This window comes from Danio aesculapii, chromosome 16 (genome assembly GCF_903798145.1).
Source record: "Danio aesculapii chromosome 16, fDanAes4.1, whole genome shotgun sequence".
Classification (NCBI taxonomy): Eukaryota; Metazoa; Chordata; class Actinopteri; order Cypriniformes; family Danionidae; genus Danio; species Danio aesculapii.
Window position 1 is genome coordinate 21,310,717 of NC_079450.1, and position 20,296 is coordinate 21,331,012.

At 31.8% G+C, this 20,296-nt stretch overlaps 1 protein-coding gene across 10 annotated transcripts in view; it reads left to right on the plus strand.

Annotated features, from left to right (window-relative positions):
• The window catches only part of ptprub (protein tyrosine phosphatase receptor type Ub), a 445,346-nt gene that overhangs the window by 190,052 nt on the left and 234,998 nt on the right, over positions 1-20,296 (plus strand). For all 10 annotated transcript variants that reach the window (XM_056474629.1, XM_056474631.1, XM_056474632.1 and 7 more), the window contains exon 3: positions 19,730-20,001. In XM_056474629.1, coding sequence (XP_056330604.1) covers positions 19,730-20,001 — 272 coding nt within the window. The remainder of the gene's footprint in view (positions 1-19,729; positions 20,002-20,296) is intronic.

Below are 20,296 nucleotides of genomic sequence, written 5' to 3' on the forward strand. Positions count from 1 at the left end.
AAGGAGAAAAGTCGGATCACTATAAAACAAACATGATTGATTTTATTTGATTTTACATTTTTTGCGTTTATAAAGAAAAAGCTTTGTTATGGATGTGACACCTCTCTGTTATGGATGTGACGGATATAAAATTTTTGGTAAATCAAATATAATTGTTTGAAAACACTGACAGAGATGTTTTTAGAGTATTTTTTAAAGCACTGTAAAATACAAGCCTACACAAAACGCAGAAACGGTTTTGCTATTTTGGCGACAACTTTTTTCATGGCAAGCTTGACATTTGCATGGAATTGCTTATATATATATATATATATATATATATATATATATATATATATATATATATATATATATATATATATATATATATATATATATTTATATATATATATATTCTGTGTATATATATAACTAAACAAACAAATGTAATGTACTATAATTCTGGAAAAAATGCTAATTGCTGAAATCTATTTAAAATATTTAGTTAGGTTTATTGCTTGTAATGAGTTTTATGAGTTTAGACTGCTTATGATGAAATTTGCCACATAAGTGCTGTGATAGTGGTTGTCGACATAACAGTGAATATTGAACAGCTCCATCTGATTTTTTTACATGGTTATGTAATGAAAAGTGGAGGGCCCGGGTCAAGAGTTGCGTGTTACACTTTCCACAGTAACACGTTACTGTATTATAATTATATTTTTTGAGGGCTGCAGTAATGTAATGAATTACATTTTTAACTTGTGTAATTTGATTACAGTTACAAAAGGCAATGTAATTGCATTACTAAAGTTGCAAATATAGTTTTTAGAAGAAAAATATTTTTCTTTTAAATCTCGTTTTCCACTGAAATGTCAGTAAATAAGCATGCACTTTTAAATTGCTGGTCAACGCGACCTGAAATGGTTGCTGACGAGAGTGGTTGCTTCTTCAAGTGGAAATACAGACATTACTTTGATTTCATTGAGCGTAAAAGCAAAAATATTGCCGTGAAAGGGAGTCTATGTCCAGTCTCTAAAGAACTTTCTACTGCTTTTAACTTGAAAAGCACTTGTATAGAAAGCATTCTATATGTCAAAAGAAGGACACAGAAGCCCAAAAAGCAGCTGTCCAACTCAACCTAAACAGGCTGAATTGAATTTTTGTGCAGGATTAAGAGTGAAGGTATCTTCTGAATGTGAAGAGAAGCATATGGGGTCGTTCACATATTGCGTCTTTTGGGTGTGCAAGTTCGTTATTTCCAATGACAAGAACTGACTGATCAGCTTCATGCTTTGTATGGAATATAGACATTTCGGGAGACTTATTACCTCAGACAAACACAGAACACCCAAACACTACAGTGCTTCTGCATATTATGGATGTCAATGGTTACAGGTATCCAGTTTTCTTCAGGTCAAATAAAAGACAAACAGGTTTGTAACAAGTGAATGATGAGAGAACTTTAAGGTATGCTTATTTTAAGTAATGTTTTGTTTTTCCGTGAATATTAAATTTCTGAAGGAGCTGCAGTTTATGATGTATTTTTTAGGTATATTTTATATATTTTAAATGTCATTTCAAGGTAAAGTAATCAGTAATCTGATTACTTTTTACATTAAGTTATTAGTAATGTAATCCGATTTCAATTTTCCAGTAGTAGTCAGTATTTTGTAATCTATTACTTTTTAAAAGTAACTTACCCAACACTGCCCAGGACAGAACATTGAGTTACAACAGAAAGGATAGTCATCATCTGCTCAGCCTGCATGCAGACACTACTGATTATGTAAATTGAGTGACAAGGACAGTCAAGAGTTGTGGAGCACAGACAGTTAATGTCAAATTTACCTTAACAAACTTAGCAAGAGCTGTTTTTGTAGGTTCATGGAGGTTATATGCCGTTAGAGGTGATTGCAATCGGGAGGCAACAATCTCTGTTGTTTAGTTTGCTAGTTACACTATAAAACTCTGACAACTATTGAAATATCTTTGGGAGGGTAATTGTGAGTAATAGTCACCATCCTTGTTGTCTTTTAATGTGTTGTTTTTTTAATGAATTGTTTGTCATTTCAAAAAACCTGTTTGAAATGATGAAGGAATGTGATTACACAACAGGCTTTAAAATATTCATTTGAGATGAAATATTCATTTGTGTGTGTTAATTCCAGCGCACATTCTGGCTGAGTAATTGTGTCTTTAGGGGAAAAGACATCAGCGAATGTCAGCTGCATGGAAACGACATTAGATGTTATCATCGTGATTTTCTTTAGCAACAGAATATGGATGATGTAGAGTTTCAGTTCTTTTGCATAATTGTGTTTTTTTATTCTGATTTTCTTTATTCAGAAATAAAATAAAAGGGAGACAATAATGTGGAAAATAAACATAGGTGATTTACAGAATGCAAATCAGAAAATGCATTTTGATTCGTCAGTTTTCTTGTTTATAAACCTTGTATCTTTCTGTCAAACAACCGTTCGAGGTATGCTGTGTGATGACAAACATTGCAACTTGGCCTTGCATTCAGAAAGCATTCCCACTTTTATGTCTGTGTGAAAAAATAGAAAGGCAAGGAAGAATGCCTTAAATCTCAACTGACCTTTTGAAAAAGGCTGAAAGACATGGAAAGAAATGAGCATCAAGGCTATAAGGACAGGAGGGGCCTTAAACACTTTTAGGAAGAGAGATGCGAGCACAACTGCTTCTAAAATTGAAGTGGGAAGAAGACCTATTGATTCGACTATATTCAGCACTGCACCCCTTCACCTCTCTTTTTTATTCTCAAACACGCCTTTGAAGCCTCTTGATGTCAGAGGCGAACAAAGCCCCGCTGATGGGGTCAAATGGGGGAAAAAAGATGCTCTTAAAAGTTCTGAGAAACAGGAAAACAAAGCCGGACAGTTCCGGTTGCGGTGAATATTGTTTCTCATGACTTTTTGAAAGCCATTAAATACACAAACAGTTGGGTATCTATTGTTATCTATTAGTTTTAGTGTAATATACAAGTTAAAATTAAACAGGCATGAAAAGTGACTAGCATTAAATGTGCTTTTTATGTTTAATTTGTTTTTTATGTTAATATACACAATAAAATATTATATATATATATATATATATATATATATATAAAATATAAAATATATATTTATTTATTTATTTATTTTATTTTATTTATTTATTTTTATTTAAGAAAAGCTAATTTTAATAAACTATTTAACAATTTTAATCTATATTAAAAACTAAAAATAAATTTTATTAAATTTAATAAAAATTTTATGTTAATTAAAAAACTACTTTAATGAACTATTTATCTGTCTTAATCTGTTTTGAAAACTAAATAAATTTTACTAACATTTATTATTGAAAATATATACACAAGTTTGACAAGTAAACTAGCTTTTTAAATTGTATTTTATTTTATTTTAAATATACACAATAAAGTAAAATAAAATTAATGAACTGTATTTTGTTTAAGAAAAACTATTTAACAATCTTAATTTATTTTAAAAAGGAAATAGATTTCACCGAAAATTTATAATTGACAATTTATGCAGAAGTTTGACACGAAAACTAGCTCTTAAGTTTTATGTTATTTTTATTTATTTTTTATTTTATTTTATTTTAAAATAGTTTTTTATTTTTTTTATTTTATACTCAATAAAATAAAATAAAAATGTATTTATTTTATTTTTATTTAAGAAAAACTATTTAACAATTTTAATCTATTTTAAAAACTAAGTACATTTTACAAAAATGTGTTATTTCAAATATATACATAAGTTTTAAAATAAAATAAAATTTATTTTAGTTTCGTTTCATTTTAAAAACTAAAAATAAAATAAATTAAAGTTATTAAAATAAAATTAATTTAATTTATTTTAGAAAAATATATAATAAATTTATTTTAAATATACATACATAAGTTTGACAAGTAAATTAGCTTTTTAATTTAATTTAATTTAATTTAATTTTCTTTTCTTTTCTTTTCTTTTCTTTCTTTCCTTTCCTTTCCTTTCCTTTCCTTTCCTTTTCCTTTCCTTTCCTTTCTTTTCTTTCTTTTCTTTTCTTTTTTTCTTTTTTTGAACTATTTTAGACCTGATCTAAAATTACTACCCCTTCCAAAAAACAACAGCAACAACAACACGGTTGAAACAATTAAGCTAAAAGCCATTTTTTCTAAACCACATTTAATTTATTTTATTTTATTTTATTTTATTTTATTTTATTTTATTTTATTTTATTTTATTTTATTTTATTTTATTTTATTTTATTTTATTTAACTATTTTAATAAACTATTCAACAATATTAATCTATTTTAAAAACTAAATAATTTAGCAAATTAAAATTACAAAAATGTATTATTGAGAATATATACACTATACAATTTTGACACGTAAACTAGCTTTTTAAATGTTATTTTATTTTATTTTAAGTACACACAACAAAATTAAGTAAAATAAAAATTAATTTAAGTTGTTTTTATTTAAGAAAAACTATTTAACTATTTAAGTTTAAAAATAAAATACAATTTTATTTAACTTAATTTAATTTCTATTTTAAAAACAAAATTAATAAATAATAAAATTAAATACATTTAAGTTAAATTGCTTAGTTTAATTTATTTAAGAAAACCTATTTTATTATAAATGTATTATTTTAAATATATACATACGTTTGACAAGTAAACTAGCTTTTTAAATTTTATTTTATTTTGTTTTATTAAATCTGATGTAAAATTAATACCCCTTTAAAAAACAACAACAGCAACAACAAAGCAGTAGAAACAATTACGCTAATAGCCATATTTTCAACATTTTCATTCAAAGTGGCAGGTGCCTTTAAGGTCTATCCCTCCCTCTTTGACTTCTTATCTCATCTTCTCTGTTTCTAATAATCTTCTTGTTTTCCATTCCACCTTTATCTTACCCGCCTTCCCGTTTTCTCTTTCACTCTCTCTGACTGTTTCAGGCCACAACTTTTCGAGCCCATATTAACTTCTTGTGATTGCATCTTTCAGCCGTTCTCTCGTCCACCTCAACGCTGTCCTTGGTCATTTCTTGACGCTCTCTGTCCCTGCTTCCTCTAAGATAGCATCTCTGTTAGCTGGCGAGTGGCTGTTTTCTTGCGGCGCACCGTTTGAATGACGATGGGCTCAATCACTCCAAATCTCGTTATGTATGTTCCTACGCCCTTGGGAGGGTTAGCAGCGAATGGATGGGACTTTATCAGATTTTACCAGCCTTGGAGGCATAATTCACCAAAGGTCACCTTATGTTTGATATTTCTGGTTTATGTGAACAGTATGTCTGCAGCGGTGTGCAACGGTGGCTTTGGGATGAGGTGAATAGTCAAAGGTTAACCGGTGACGGCTCTCGGTGTAAATATCAAAAAGGCAAGAGGGACGTCTGACCTTATTGAGAGGTTCAGTACGAGTTTCTTTGCTCTTCTTGGCTGGGTTGACATCTAATATTCCCTGAAAGTAAACAATACCTTGTATTGGTAGCCCTAGTTTGTTTTAAATATTTTCCTTGTTGTAATTGTTTTAAATGTAATTTTTATTTCTATATTATTTTACATTGTGGTTAGTTTTTTATTGTAAATTGTATTGAAAATTGCAGTTTAGTTTCAGTTCATTTCATCAATAGTTTCGTGAAATTTTGTTTAGTTTTTATTTTGTGAACACATTTCTATTTTTTCTATTTTTCTAAATTTTGTATAGACTTGGAACGGTGGACTTGAGTAGACTTTAAATATGTCCTGGTTGTTAACGCACAGTAATTACATCAGAATACAACTACTGATAATTCTAAAGTTGACTTATTATGTTTAAGATGCTTGCAATCTGTCATTGACAACATTATTAGACCATTCTTTTACTGGTTTACTCTATTACTTTTACTTTTACTCTATACTATACCAAGTATAGAGCTTTATAATACTGCATTTGAGATGATTACAATATGTAAGCACTGGTCAGGTGGTAATGTAGAGGGTATAAGTTGGATCGAAATAGAGAAAATTCTGACTTGCCCATTCAGTGTTATTGATGCTTTATCTCAGAAATCTTTACTTTATATTGTGGATGTGGAAGTTAACCCTATATTGGAACACTCACAGCAGGTCTGGAAAAAAGTACATAAGATATGTAATTTGTTTCATTATAAACAAGGCGATTCTTCATTATGGAATAACCCTGTTATTAAGATAGGAAAGAAAACATCAGATCGTGTGGGGGTAGAATCAAGATTATGATATATTACATTTTTTTTAATCGTGCAATTGTGCAGTGTATATATATATATATATATATATATATATATATATATATATATATATATATATATATATATATATATATATATATATATATATATATATATATGTATATATATATATGTGTGTGTAGTTTCAGTTTTATTTGTAGTAATTGTAATTTAACAGAGTAAACAGAAAATATCGAGGGTCAACTGAAGCAAAGTGTAATGTTTGGACAGCTTTTTCAACATTTTACTTCTGTGCAAACTTCTTAGTAATAAAATAATAATAATTGTTAGAAAGGACACAGAGCCCAAAACCATACAAATACAATTTAAATGTATATAAGTAAAAGAAAGCATGAAGAATCAAGACAATCTTCTTTATATTAAAGACTGTATGTAGTTACGTAAAAATGTGTAGTTTAAATTAAATATTAGAAAGATTGAATATTAGAAATAGGACAAAATGATTAGCCCCTTTAAGCTATTTTTTTTCGACTGTCTTCAGAACAAACCATCGTTATACAATAACTTGCCTAATTACCCTAACCTGCCTAATTAACCTAATTAACCTAGTTAAGCCTTTAAATGCCACTTTAAGCCGTATAGATGTGTCTTGAAAGTATTCTAGTATCTAGTCAAATCAAGTATCTAGTCAAAAATATTTACTGTCATCATGACAAAGATAAAATAAATCAGTTATTAGAGATGAGTTATTAAAACTATTATGTTTAGAAATGTGTTGAAAAAAAAAATCTCTCCGTTAAACAGAAATTGGGGAAAAAATAAACAGGGGAGCTAATAATTCAGCGGGGCTAATAATTTTGACTTCAACTGTATGTATGTATGTATGTATGTATGTGTGAATGTGTGTGTGTGTATATATATATATATATATATATATATATATATATATATATATATATATATATATATATATATATATATATATATATATATGTATATATATATATATATATATATATAATTTTTTATAAATATAACTTTTTTCAGTGATTGTTATTAGTTTTATTTAGTTTTAGTTTTTCGTTTATTTTGAATATGACTTTTTTTTGTCCGTTAACGAAAATGTTTTTTGACAGTTTGTAGTTTTCGTTTACCTAAATAACCAAGGGTGTGAACCTACACTGGTCTCCCAGTTTGGTTACAATTATCGATTTGGTTCAAATCAATATCACGGTGCAATTACTATGCTTTCCAACCACAATTATATATTTTTATCACAACACAATAATTTTTTACAATTAAAATCTATAAATATATTTATATATTACTTGTAATACAATTTTGTCCTTTAAAACAAGCAGTATGATATAAGAACTGTACCTTTAACTTTACCTGCTAAAAGAAAACAGTCTTTTTGAATGTATCAAACAAAAGTCAAATACATGCACAAAAGACATGAGCATTTATAGCAAATAAACCAATGTAAATATTATCCCGTTTGCTTTCTTAGCGTTGTCGAGCGAGTTCTTACACCTCTATGATTGGTCATTCTCTTCACTCGCTCAGCAGAAAGGGCTGCGATTGGCTCTAAAACTGTCAGCACTGTTCACTGATGAATGATGAGGACAATAAAGAGCAGACGCAATTACACTCTATATGCCCATAATGCACGGTTATCTCAGGAATCCATAATAGACATGGTGTAGAAAACTCACTCTACACACACGTGTCTGGATCCACAAGTATCGCTGTAACAGCAGAGAGGAGAGGAAAAGTTACCTTACAAACATGCCAGCAGTTCAAAGGTATAAAGTGTGAGAGAGATGTAGATGGAGCTTAACAGATTTTGTTTTCTCCCTTGCAGTGAAATAGTGACTCCTGGTTATGCTGTACCTTCAGTGTCACTTCAGTTTTCTGCTTTTTAAGTCCTTCTCTGTAGTATTCTACCACGACAGTGCATATGAGATAAATAACGTCAGTGCGTAATAACCAATTATGAACTATTACTGAACCGATACAGCAATGTCCGCATCTGCATTGTTGTGCATCGAAGAAACAATAAATTTTGACACCCCTAAAAATTATCGTGGTGTGTTGTTTGTTATGCCTGATTTTTGTTTTTTAGCATTACAATGCTAAAGCAGTCAGTTTTAAATAAAAAGCGATAGGCTGAGGGAGAAAAAAAAAAAAGACTTTGAATGTTATAAGTTCTCATCATTCATAAAAGTGAATGAGGCTTTCTTGCACTTGACTCTGGCTGGCAGTGATTACGATGTCTTGGTTTACACAGAAGAATGGCTAACCTAGAGTCATGCTAGGTAATAAAACTTTGGGTCATTTTCAAGGATATCACTGAATATGTATGATCTCTAATGCAGAGAATGATGTATGTTGTCTGTCTGTAATAAAACCAGGAGCTTGATCCGTTACTGCTTACGTTTCCTTAGACTTGGCTGAAACACAGTGGAAATGTTTTATGAATGCCACAAATTACTGTGAACCACTGAAGCATCTTTACAAGAGTATTTTATTGACTGCTTTTGAGAGTAGCTTTGTTACACAATTAACCTTTGAATAGTCACTAGAAATGTTTTCGTTGGAGTGATAAGACAATCGATTGACTTAATTACAGCTACACTGAACATTTCTCGAGATTATTTTATGAATCAGATTATATCGTAATTGGTTTTTCTTGTTTTTTTCGGCTTCAGTCGACACTTTTATTTTAGTACTTTTGTTTGCCAGTAATGATGTAGTTGGAACATTTTTGATCAATCAACTCAAAGTGGGGACAAAGAAACTGTGAGGTGTTTGTAAGAAGTTTTTAGCCATATTTTCTTCAGACCAAGATTCTCTAAAACTTTACAGATTTAAAAATCCCTTTGTTTAAACGTGGAAAGATGCTAGTGAAGGTCTGGGACAGTGGGTTTTGATATCAATTGTACAGCGCTGCACACACTTTCCGGTCACTTTATTACGTCTTTCTACCACAAAATTGGGCCACATTTGCATTCAGAACTGTCTTAACTCTTTGTAGAATAAACAAGGAGAGACCTACAGAGAATAAACAAGGTTCTAAGAGACCAAAAGCATGTCCAAAAAAAAAAAAAAAATCACAAAGCACTAATTCAAGACAGGATCTCTCTGTTTTCTGTCTAAGACTGACCCTATCCTAAATATTGCTCCAACTGTCACTCATCATTAGATCAGGCATCATTTTATTGTTTTTTTTATTATTTGTTCAATGTTACCATAAGTGTGTCATTGGTATGCTCTTCTTCTGTTGCCACATTTTATAAACAATTTTGGACACATTGTGCATGCAGAGATGCCTTTCTGCAGACCTTGATAGTAACCAGTGGTGTTGAATTACCATGGCCATTCTATCAGCTCAAACCAATTAAGCCATTCTCTTCTGGAATCAACAAGGCATTTCTCCTCGCACATCTGCCATTCACTGGGTATATTTTTAAATTATTATTTGGACCAATTTCTGTAAATCCTAGAAAAAGGCTGACAATTCCAGTTTACAAAAACCCAGACATTCATGGCTTGTACCATTATTACAACCCAGGCTCATTATAAATATGTGCCCAGGACTACATTTTTGAGAACCGGCAAATACGTACCCTGGACTACATTTGTCTTGCAGTTTTTGTTTTCACAAATCGACTAGATGGTGCCGTGTACATTTTTGACAATCTCAAATAATTTACTGGTCATGTTTTCTCATATGTGCCCTTTATTTTAAATCCACTAGAAGCCCCTGTATACATTTCTGTGTATATTAATCTCCTTCTTGTGTATGTCTATGAGAGAAGCTGGTCGGTTTGTTGTTGTGCATAATATATCAACTTGATATCGACAGACACATATACCCCTTTGCCTAAACCCAACCGAGAGTGTTTTCAAAATCAAACTAGAAGTGAAAAGCCATCGCAGTACATGCTTCTACCACGATCTCACACTGCTTTTTTGGAGGCTTTTTTAAACTGGTTTCTAGAACCATCCCTCACCGTGCTCAAACCCAGGTTCACTCCACCTTCCAAGCCTAGCAGTGTTCACGGTGAGCTATTGAGAATCCAATCATGCTGGAAAAGCCATCCATATAGGGGGTCAGTAGTTAGCAGTACCATGTGAAGCCTTTGTTGTATACATAAAATGCAGCCTGCAAGCACATATTTGTCGGTTCTCAAAAATGTATACCAGGGAACATTTTCCCAGAGCCTGTGTTGCATTATTAAGCTGTTTTGAGAGAAAGAGCAAAAAGGGAAAGAGTGAGAGATAGAAAATGGATCTAAATGCAATGAAAACCATGTTTTCCCTCTATCCATGTTTTTGACGGAATTTCATTCTATGGTTTCAGAATTTACCAGGTCTTAAAAATCATGGTATATTTATTGTTGCGTCCAAATGATTTTCACTTAAACACATTTGTGACATTATTTGTGGACATACAATCTTCCAACCATTAAATTTGCACTGTGTAGACCCTCCTCAAGGCTACCAATACTGTAGTTACACAATTCCCCCACAGACAATTGCAGAATAATTCTTACTGTTTACTAAACCAAATAGCAAAATCTTTTTTCAAACTTCCAGTACGCTTACCCCATTGACTTCCACTGTAAACCCCCTAGCGTCAACATGTTGTTTTTGTTGTTTTCACAAACCGAGGAACAAGCCAGAATTACTTTCTGTGCAACACAGATGCAGTCGATAAAGCTTGTATTTATCCCCCCAAAAAATTCCCTTAATACCCATGGTTTAGGGAAAATTACATATTGTATAATCAACATTTTAGTCCTCTGGGAGAAATTGTAACAGCTGCGATGGCTTTCTGAGGTTTCAGGCTGGCACACGGAGATTGGATTCTGATCTGAAGCCGGAGCAGAAGATAGTGAGATGCAAAATGTCAGCGGCAATATATAGTGTGTCGTGTCTCTCGTCCACCTGTGAGGAAAAGAGGGACAGGGTGCCAAGGTACCTAGATGGGTTCTGGGCCATCCGACTGAGATATATGGTCAGCTCTGTTGTTTGGGTTCAGATTCAATATGATATGATGAAGCGCAGACTCTCCACAGTGAATTCAATCAGCGTCTCCTTGAGAGAGTTCTGGAGTGTGCTCTCAAATATCACCATGTGTTTTCCACTGTTTTTATGGAAGCTTTTTTTTTTTTTGGATCTGTCTGGTTCTGCGTCTTTCAATCAGAATGTCTATCAGTTTATCACACTGTCTGTAAATGTATTCATGTATGCATGTACATTATATGTATTGGTGTTTTAGTAGGACTTCACTGGTGTACATTTTATCAGGTTGTAATGACAGCAAGTTATTATCTTTATGATTGAGTTATTAAGACAGAAATATTCATTTGTTAAATGATTCATTTAGATGATTTGTTCAGAATACTGCTGCTTTGTAAGAATCATTTGTTCATTTAATAATTCTTTCAGGAGATGAGTTGTTGATAGAACATTATTTGTTTGTAAGGTTCATTTAATGTGCAATTTGAAACTATTGTGCCTACATAGTTACATTGACTACATTTGATTTAATAGCCTTTGATAAGAAAATTGTTCATTGGACAGCATTGGGCAGGCAATATGTATATATATACATCTCTCTCTCTCTCTCTCTCTCTCTCTCTCTCTCTCTCTCTCTCTCTCTCTCTCTCTCTCTCTCTCTCTCTATATAGATAGATAGATAGATAGATAGATAGATAGATAGATAGATAGATAGATAGATAGATAGATAGATAGATAGATAGATAGATAGATAGATAGATAGATAGATAGATAGATAGATAGATAGATACTTACTTAGTTAGTTAGTTAGTTAGTTATCAAATTTCAGACCAAAAATTTGTTATTTACTTTTTACATTTTTATTTTTTGAATGAATTGAATAATGAGATCTTGCTGTTTCTTCTGACCCTTTTTGATATTGAAGAGTTTTAAAAGGTGACTTTTATTGCCATTTGTAATAGTGATATATTGTCTGGATTGGTGCAAAACACTGGTAAAAAACTTACAGTACTTTTTTTGACACATTATTTACACTTCAGAGTTAAAGTTCAACATCAAACTTTGACAGGTTGATCAAGGTTCCATAGTGTAACTTATAAATAAAAAGCACCTGGGAATTACAAAATACGTAAACTTTTAATGAATAGAAATCTTTTGCAGTTTACTAATCCAACAGCAATCGAATGACGTCAGTATTAAAGGCTTTAATGATCAATTTCATCAAAGTCAACAACTTTACCTTTACGAGCTTGAGAAATTCAAGAGCATCTCACAAACTTAATAATGCCTTGCTTACAGTGACCCTCAACAGATCCTCTGTGGGCTGAGGTACATGTTAACTCTACCACACTTTTTATCTCCTTTTTCATCCTTTGTTTTCTTCCTTGTGATGAGCTCTTCAGATGTCTCTGGAGTGCAATATGAAGAAACCTTGAGAAATCTAATTAACCAGAATGCCTTGAGAGCCTGGCTTTTCACACATATGTACAACCAGACATACATAAATCACCATCTGTCCCTGTAGAAGGTGCTTTAGAGAGGTTTATAGAGTCGTTAGGATTAGTTATGATTCTATGTTTAAGATATATATATATATATATATATATATATATATATATATATATATATATATATATACAGTTAAAGTCATTATTATTAGCCCACCTGTTTATTGTTACCCGAATTTCGGTTTAAAGGAGAGAAGATTTTTTCAACACATTTCTAAACATAATAGTTTTAATAACTCATTTCTAATAACTGATTTATTTTATCTTTGCCATGATGACAGTAAATAATATTTTATTATAATTTTCAAGACACTTCTATACAGCTTAAAGTGACATTTAAAGGCTTACTAGGTTAATTAGGTTAACTAGGCAGGTTAGGGTAATTAGGCAAGTTATTGTATAACAATGGTTTGTTCTGTAGACTACCAAAAAAAAAATTGCTTAAAGGGGCTAATAATTTTGACCTAAAATGTTTCATAAAAATTAAAAACTGCTTTTATTCTAGCTGAAATAAAACAAAAAAGACTTTCTCCAGAAGAAAAAATATTATCAGACATACGGGGCAAATTTCCTTGCTCTTTTAAACATCACTTGGGAAATATAAAAAGAAATATTATAGCTAATAATTTTGACTTCAACTGCATATATAATGCAAATCAAAAATGGCTTCTTGTTTAAAAAAAATTCCCGATCCCTGACTTTTTATTATATATAACAGATTTAAAAAATAACAAAAAACAAACAATAAATAAATAAATAAAATAACCACATTTGTGACTCTGGACCACAAAACCAGTCTTCTTCTTATAAATATACTAGATAAGTATATTTATAAGAACACATACACACATACCTTTACTTAGGTCCATGCACAACTCGAAAATAAACAAATATGGAGAATCACATTTTGAGCAATTCCATCAATGAAAATAATATATAGATTTTTTTTCCACCATCACCACTCATGAATGTTGTTTGTATCTATGTGTGCGATGTTAAGTAAAGTAAGTTGTTTGCCCTTTATTGGTGTCGCGATTCAAGTTTATCCACAGCACCGCAAACGCGCAATAATCGAAACGTCCTTTTACTATTAATTGAGTTCTTATTAATTTTGCTATAAAAATATTACAATTAAAACGGAATTCTAATTGTATTATCAATAGGAAACTGATTTTTAGAGACGGTTATAATTTTTAAAACCGTAAAATATTATTAAAGGGAGACAGCTGGAGAGCCATATATTTTTGGTCAAAGAGCTACATGTAACTCGCAAGCCAAAGGTTCCCTACCACTGATCTAAGTTATTGAGTTAAATGTAAAAAGTCTTATAAAAGTGTATTATTTAATTAAATGATAAAACATGGCATTACAGTGGCTCATCTGTTAGCAATCAGCAAGATTGTCGCTGGTTGGAGTCCCGACTTGACCAATTGACATTTCTGTGTTAAGTTTGCATGTTCTCCTCGTGTTCGATTTCCCCCACAGTCCAAGGACATGTGCTATACGTGAATTGAACTCACCTGCTGTGTAAAACATATGCTGTAACAGTTGGCGGTTCGTTCTGCTGTGGCGACCTCTGAAATAGAGACTAAGCCGAAGGAAAATGAATGAACGAATAATAATACATTTTTACAAATAAGTTTTGGTTTTCGGACAAGGGAACTCACAATTTTTGGTGTCATTTTACTTTTAATCCATAGACTGAACATATATTTATCTTGAAATGTGCTCATGCCAGTTGATATTTTACTTACTGTCTGATGATATCATTCGTACTCTAGCTCACGTTGGAATATTTTTCGCGGTCAGTTTATATTTAATAAGTTGTTATTATTCTCTACACGATATTGTAGATGAAAGAGTCAAGAACAACACCACTAGTGGATTTCTGTGTCAGACGTTCATTACATTACAACTTGACTGTGAAGTCTTTAAAGTACTGTAGCTCACAGCTGTTAACCTTCAGCTTACGAAAACAGCTTTTTCTTTTTAATGAATGCTTGATGTCCTTCTCTTTTGAGCTCCGTCAGACCATATTAAAGCTCCTTTGATACCAAGGCAACCAGGAAGGACAGTCTGGTCCTTTCTCGTATTTTTCAAGCGAGTCAACAACACAAAGACCTTCAGATAGACTGATGGTTGTCTTCCAGAAGCAGGGGCAGAAGGCAGCGTTTTATTTGATAAGCAGACTGACGCTTGAAGGGTGTTTGGGTTGGCATGTCCTGATTATGGAGGACTGGAAATTTATGGCTTTAAGGTCTTCCTCATGTGTACATGTATGCATATTGGTGGTTCATCTGTAATTATTCACTTCAGGCTTAACTTGCAGATGGAGCCAATAACCTCAATGTCCCACCGTCCTTTGTGTGCAAACAGAACGTCATGCTGATTAATAACAAGCCAGCCGAATGTTCTCTTGTGTACTTCCATGTGAGATTAAGGGCATGTTTGGTGATATAAAATCATGGTTTTTATTTATTAGGACATTACCGCATATACTGATCATGGATTTTTGACATACGTTATAGTGTGATGATACAGTATTTCTCAATTTCTGGAGCAAATGTTGGAAAAACTTTGAACTCTCTGGCTGCTCATTGATCATGTCATAAAAAAATGTACGTGTAGTGGTGTCTCAGATTTTTCGACTTTCTTTGCCTGCACTAAAAACATTTTGTGTAGGAACTCATAAATTGCAGGTATGTTTTGCAAATGGATAATAAGAAACAGCAAGTAACACGACAAGTAGTTGAAGTATTTAAAGTTAGTCATACTTCACCCAAAACTGAAAATTTTATAATCATTTACTAAACCTTCACTTGTTGCAAGTGATGTGTTGTTAGTTTCTTTTTTGAAGATTTTAACTTGTAAACATTGACTTCCGCGGTACTTGCTTTTCCAACCATGAGTGTCAATGGTTACAGCTTTCTAACATTCTTCAAAATATCTTATTTTAACTCATAAAGGGTTAGAACTACTTGAGGGAGAGCAAATATGTCAAATACACTAATCTTCATATTACAATGATTTAAAACGAAAAAAAAAAAAATGGTCAAAACATCTTTTTTTTTTTTTTGGTCTTTTTTATTAAAAAAATTGTACGATGGGTCTTACGTTTTTTAAAACTTTATTTATTTGATGTAATTATGTCCAAATGAAGTGAAATATTGCATTTAAATGTATATTTATAAAAAAAAATGCTTGCTGTTTTCATATAATTATACTACATATACTACTAGTGTGATTTTTATTTATATTTTCAATGTCTAGAAAGGTTTTGGTCTGACCCCATTTTGTAAATTATAGTTTGTGTGTGTGTGTGTGTGTGTGTGTGTGTGTGTGTGTGTGTGTGTGTGTGTGTGTGTGTGTGTGTGTGTGTGTGTGTGTGTGTGTGTGTGTGTGTGTGTGTGTGTGTGTGTGTGTGTGTGTGTGTGTGTGTGTGTGTGTTAAACAAAATAATGTTTCGGTTTTCTTTTTTGCTTTGGTTACTCTTCATACACATAATATATAATACACATTTGAAAGCAAAATTGTTAGCCTTTAGCTATTTTTCAGGTTTAATTAGGCAAGTCATTGGACAATAGTGGTTTGTTCAGTAGCCAACTGAAAATGGGCAGCTACTAATATTTATCGTAAAAATTTTATAAATTCATTTATTCATTTTCATACATTCCTTACTTCCTTTTATTTATTTATGAATTATTATATATATATATATATATATATATATATATATATATATATATATATATATATATATATATATATATATATATAATATAATGTATATATACAGTTGAAGTCAGAATTATTAGCCCCCCTGAATTATTAGCCCCCCTGTTTAATTTTTTCCCCAATTTCTGATTAACAGAGAGAAGATTTTTTTCAACACATTTCTACACATAATAGTTTTAATAACTCATTTCTAATAACCGATTTATTTTATCTTTGCCATGATGACAGTAAATAATATTTTACTAGATATTTTTCAAGACACTTCTATGCAGGTTAAATTGACATTTAAAGGCTTAATTAGGTTAATAAGGTTAACTAGGTAGGTTAGGGTAATTAGGCAAGTTAATGTATAACGATCGTTTGTTCTGTAGTGTAGACTATCGAGAAAAAAAAATAGTTTTAAGGGGTTAATAATTTTGATCTTAAAATGGATTTAAATTTTTTAAAAATAAAATAAAACAAATAAGACTTCCCACTATTTCTCTGTTGCAAATAGGAGATCACAATAATTTTCCACGAAAAAGCCAAAGCAGTGCAAACTCTACCAGATTACTGTTGTGTTTGCGATAAGAAAAAAACGCTAAACACATGCAGGCATTTCTTCTTTCTTTCTTTTTACTGAACTGGTCTGCAGTGACGAAAACAGGAGACTCAATAGAAACAAACAGATGGTCAACCAAAAAGTAACTCAGGGTTATACAAAGAGTGGCTAACACAAAATGCATGCATTCCTGTAATGAGTCCCATCCCACACTCAATGCACTACAATTACTATAGTATAAATAAAACCTTCCTTGGAATTTCTTTGCTCTGTTAAAAAATTAATTTGGTGAAATATTTGTAAAAAGAAAAAAATTCCACAGGAGTGCTAATAATTTTGTCTTTATCTGTAAAGTAGGCATGCTATAGCCATTACAATCTCTATGAAATAATTGTTGTATTCTAAGCTATTTTAATCTTGTTTATTTTCATTTTTAGACTACCTAGAATATTTGCTTTGCTTTAAAATCATCTGTGGTAACAGAACAGCTCCTCTAATTGAAGAATCACCCGTGTGTTCACCTGTTTTGAGTATCTGTGCCTGTTGCTATACCAACACCTCACAAATTCCAGTCTTTGTGCAGAGAAATTTAGCAATTGTCACACTCCTCATGAAACAGAGAGCCTGGAGGCTAAAAAGAGCATGAAAGACATTTTAGTATTCCGTGCTGCGTGTTGCCTATCTCTCTCTTTCTCTATCTCTCTCCCTCTCTCTCTCTCTGTATGCTCAGCATTGAGAGAGTAATGCCAAAATTGTCATCCTTTGTGAACTCACTGAAGGGAGAGATACTCTGCGGAAAGAGACAAATAGACAAACAAGGGCTTTTGAAAAGTAGGAACGGGGAAAACTACACAGAAGTTTCTGAGGAAGCTGTAATACAACAGATATGCTCTGTGGAGAAGCTGGATATTTATTTCCCCCTCAGTCTCTTTTATTCTCTCAGAGCTTAGTGTATATGTGCCTGTTTCTTTAAGCAGACACGCTCTAATATGCTCTAAAGCCCTCCACAAATGTTTGTAGCAACAGAAGATATGAAATGTTTTCTTATTCACAGAAAACATTTTATGTCCTTCCCCTCAGTTCTTTGCTATATTTATCATATTGCATGTATATATTATATTATATCTAAAATATTTCATGACCAAACACAGTTAAAATTCTGTTTTTTTGTTCTTACTACTGTTTATTCCAGTCAAATCCTGTGGGACTTTTTTTTTTTTTTAGTCTTGATATTAGACATCAATTATGTTACGAGAGTGTAGAGTTGATATTAACCTCCACAAAGGACAAAAATACATTCAGATGATTACAAAAATGACCCTGTGTGCTATTTTGAATGTTATCTGAAGTCATGTGATCTAGAACTCCACTGTAAAAAATAAACGTTATTTTACAGACAATTGTCTGCATTTTTTCAGAATTTTCCAGTTTTTTTCATTATACGATGAAATCCCTGTTGTTTTACAGATATGTTCTGTAATAAAAAATTTAAACATTAAATTTACAGTTATTGCTTGTATTTTTGGTATTAGGTTATTTTTCTATTTTTTTAAAGGAAATTTTCTTTATTTTTAGAGAATAACATAATTTTACGTTAATATTTACAGATTATTCCTGTAAAAATAGGGAAACAAAAATTCTGTCAAATTGTTTTTATTGAAGATCGTAATCATGAAGATTAACGTAAGGTTAATAATGTCAAATAATAGCCTATTGTTTGTTGTTTGCAGCTGGGGATCGCTGGAAAACTACAAACACGCTACTTTAACGAACTGCAACTCTCAGCATGCACCTCACCCTCCCAGGTTCCTAATTCTGACTAATTACTTACTCAGCCAGAACATCGTTATGGACTGATTTTAAGGACTATAAACTCAGCACACACAGACACATAGTTGCTGAGTCTTAAACTGTTTAGTGAGCATTACGACGCGTTTGACCCCTTTACTTTGTTATTTTGTTTGCCGCCTTACACTTGGGATTATTTGTATGCACCTGTTTGTTCCAGTTTCAGCCTTTAATTTCAAGACAAGACTTTTTGTTGCTAAATGATGACTAAATGTGTTATTTGTGAAAAAAAGAAATAAAAAATGTGATATATAACAGTTTTGTATTTTTTCCAAGCAAATTGTTTTGCAGTTTAACCTACATATCCTAAAAATATTTGTTAAACTATATTATAGATTTCATGCATAATTACATGACTTATTCTGTTACACATTAATTAATGTGTATAATTACAGAAATAGCCTGCATAATTAAAGTAATAATCATTATGATTACATTAATAAAGTTGTATAATTATATTATTAACCTGTATAATTACAGTAATAATCTTTAAAATCACATTAATTAATCTGTATAATTACAATAATATATATATATATATATATATATATATATATATATATATAGAGAGAGAGAGAGAGAGAGAGAGAGAGAGAGAGAGAGAGAGAGAGAGAGAGAGAGAGAGAGAAAGAGAGAGATTTACAGTAATAATTTGTAAAATGATAGCAATAATCTGTAAAATTGCAGTAATAATTAGTAGAATGGCAGTAATTACCACCCCCCCCAGTTTAAATGCAAATTATTAACAGTAATAAACTTTAAAAAACATTACTAGAACTATTTATTTTCATTGTCTGATGTTTGAGTGTATATGTTTGCATGCGACGCTCTGACCTTTCGCTGTGTTTTCTTCTTCCTCAAGGCTCCTACATGATGGTCAACTCCTCCCAGCATGCAGCGGGGCAGAGGGCTCAGCTTTTGCTGCAGACGTTGAGTGAAAACGACACGCACTGTGTGCAGTTCAGCTACTTTCTGTACAGCAGAGACGGCCACAGTCCGGGGGCGCTGCGGGTTTATGTGCGGGTCAATGGTGGGCCGCTTGGCATTCCGGTGTGGAACGTCTCTGGCTCCCGCGGACGACAGTGGCATCAGGTGGAACTGGCAGTCAGCACTTTCTGGCCAAATGAGTACCAGGTGAGCAACATAACAAATCAGAGAGCATTTCTGGTTGATTACACAGTACAGGATGTTTGTAAGTTAATCTTGCTTTCTGACAGTGATTGATGTTAGATGCAGAATAATTTGACGGGTTTAAAGTCCCTGTGAAATTAAAAGAAAGTTTGTTTAGATTCTAGCATTAGACCCAGCTTGTTTTTAAAAGATGTCTAATAGATGTTTAATAGACGTCTAAACATAGTCATCTTTGTTAAAACAAGGCTAAATTTGGGCTGTCAGTGAAAATCTAATAGTGACGTCTAAGAATAGGCCA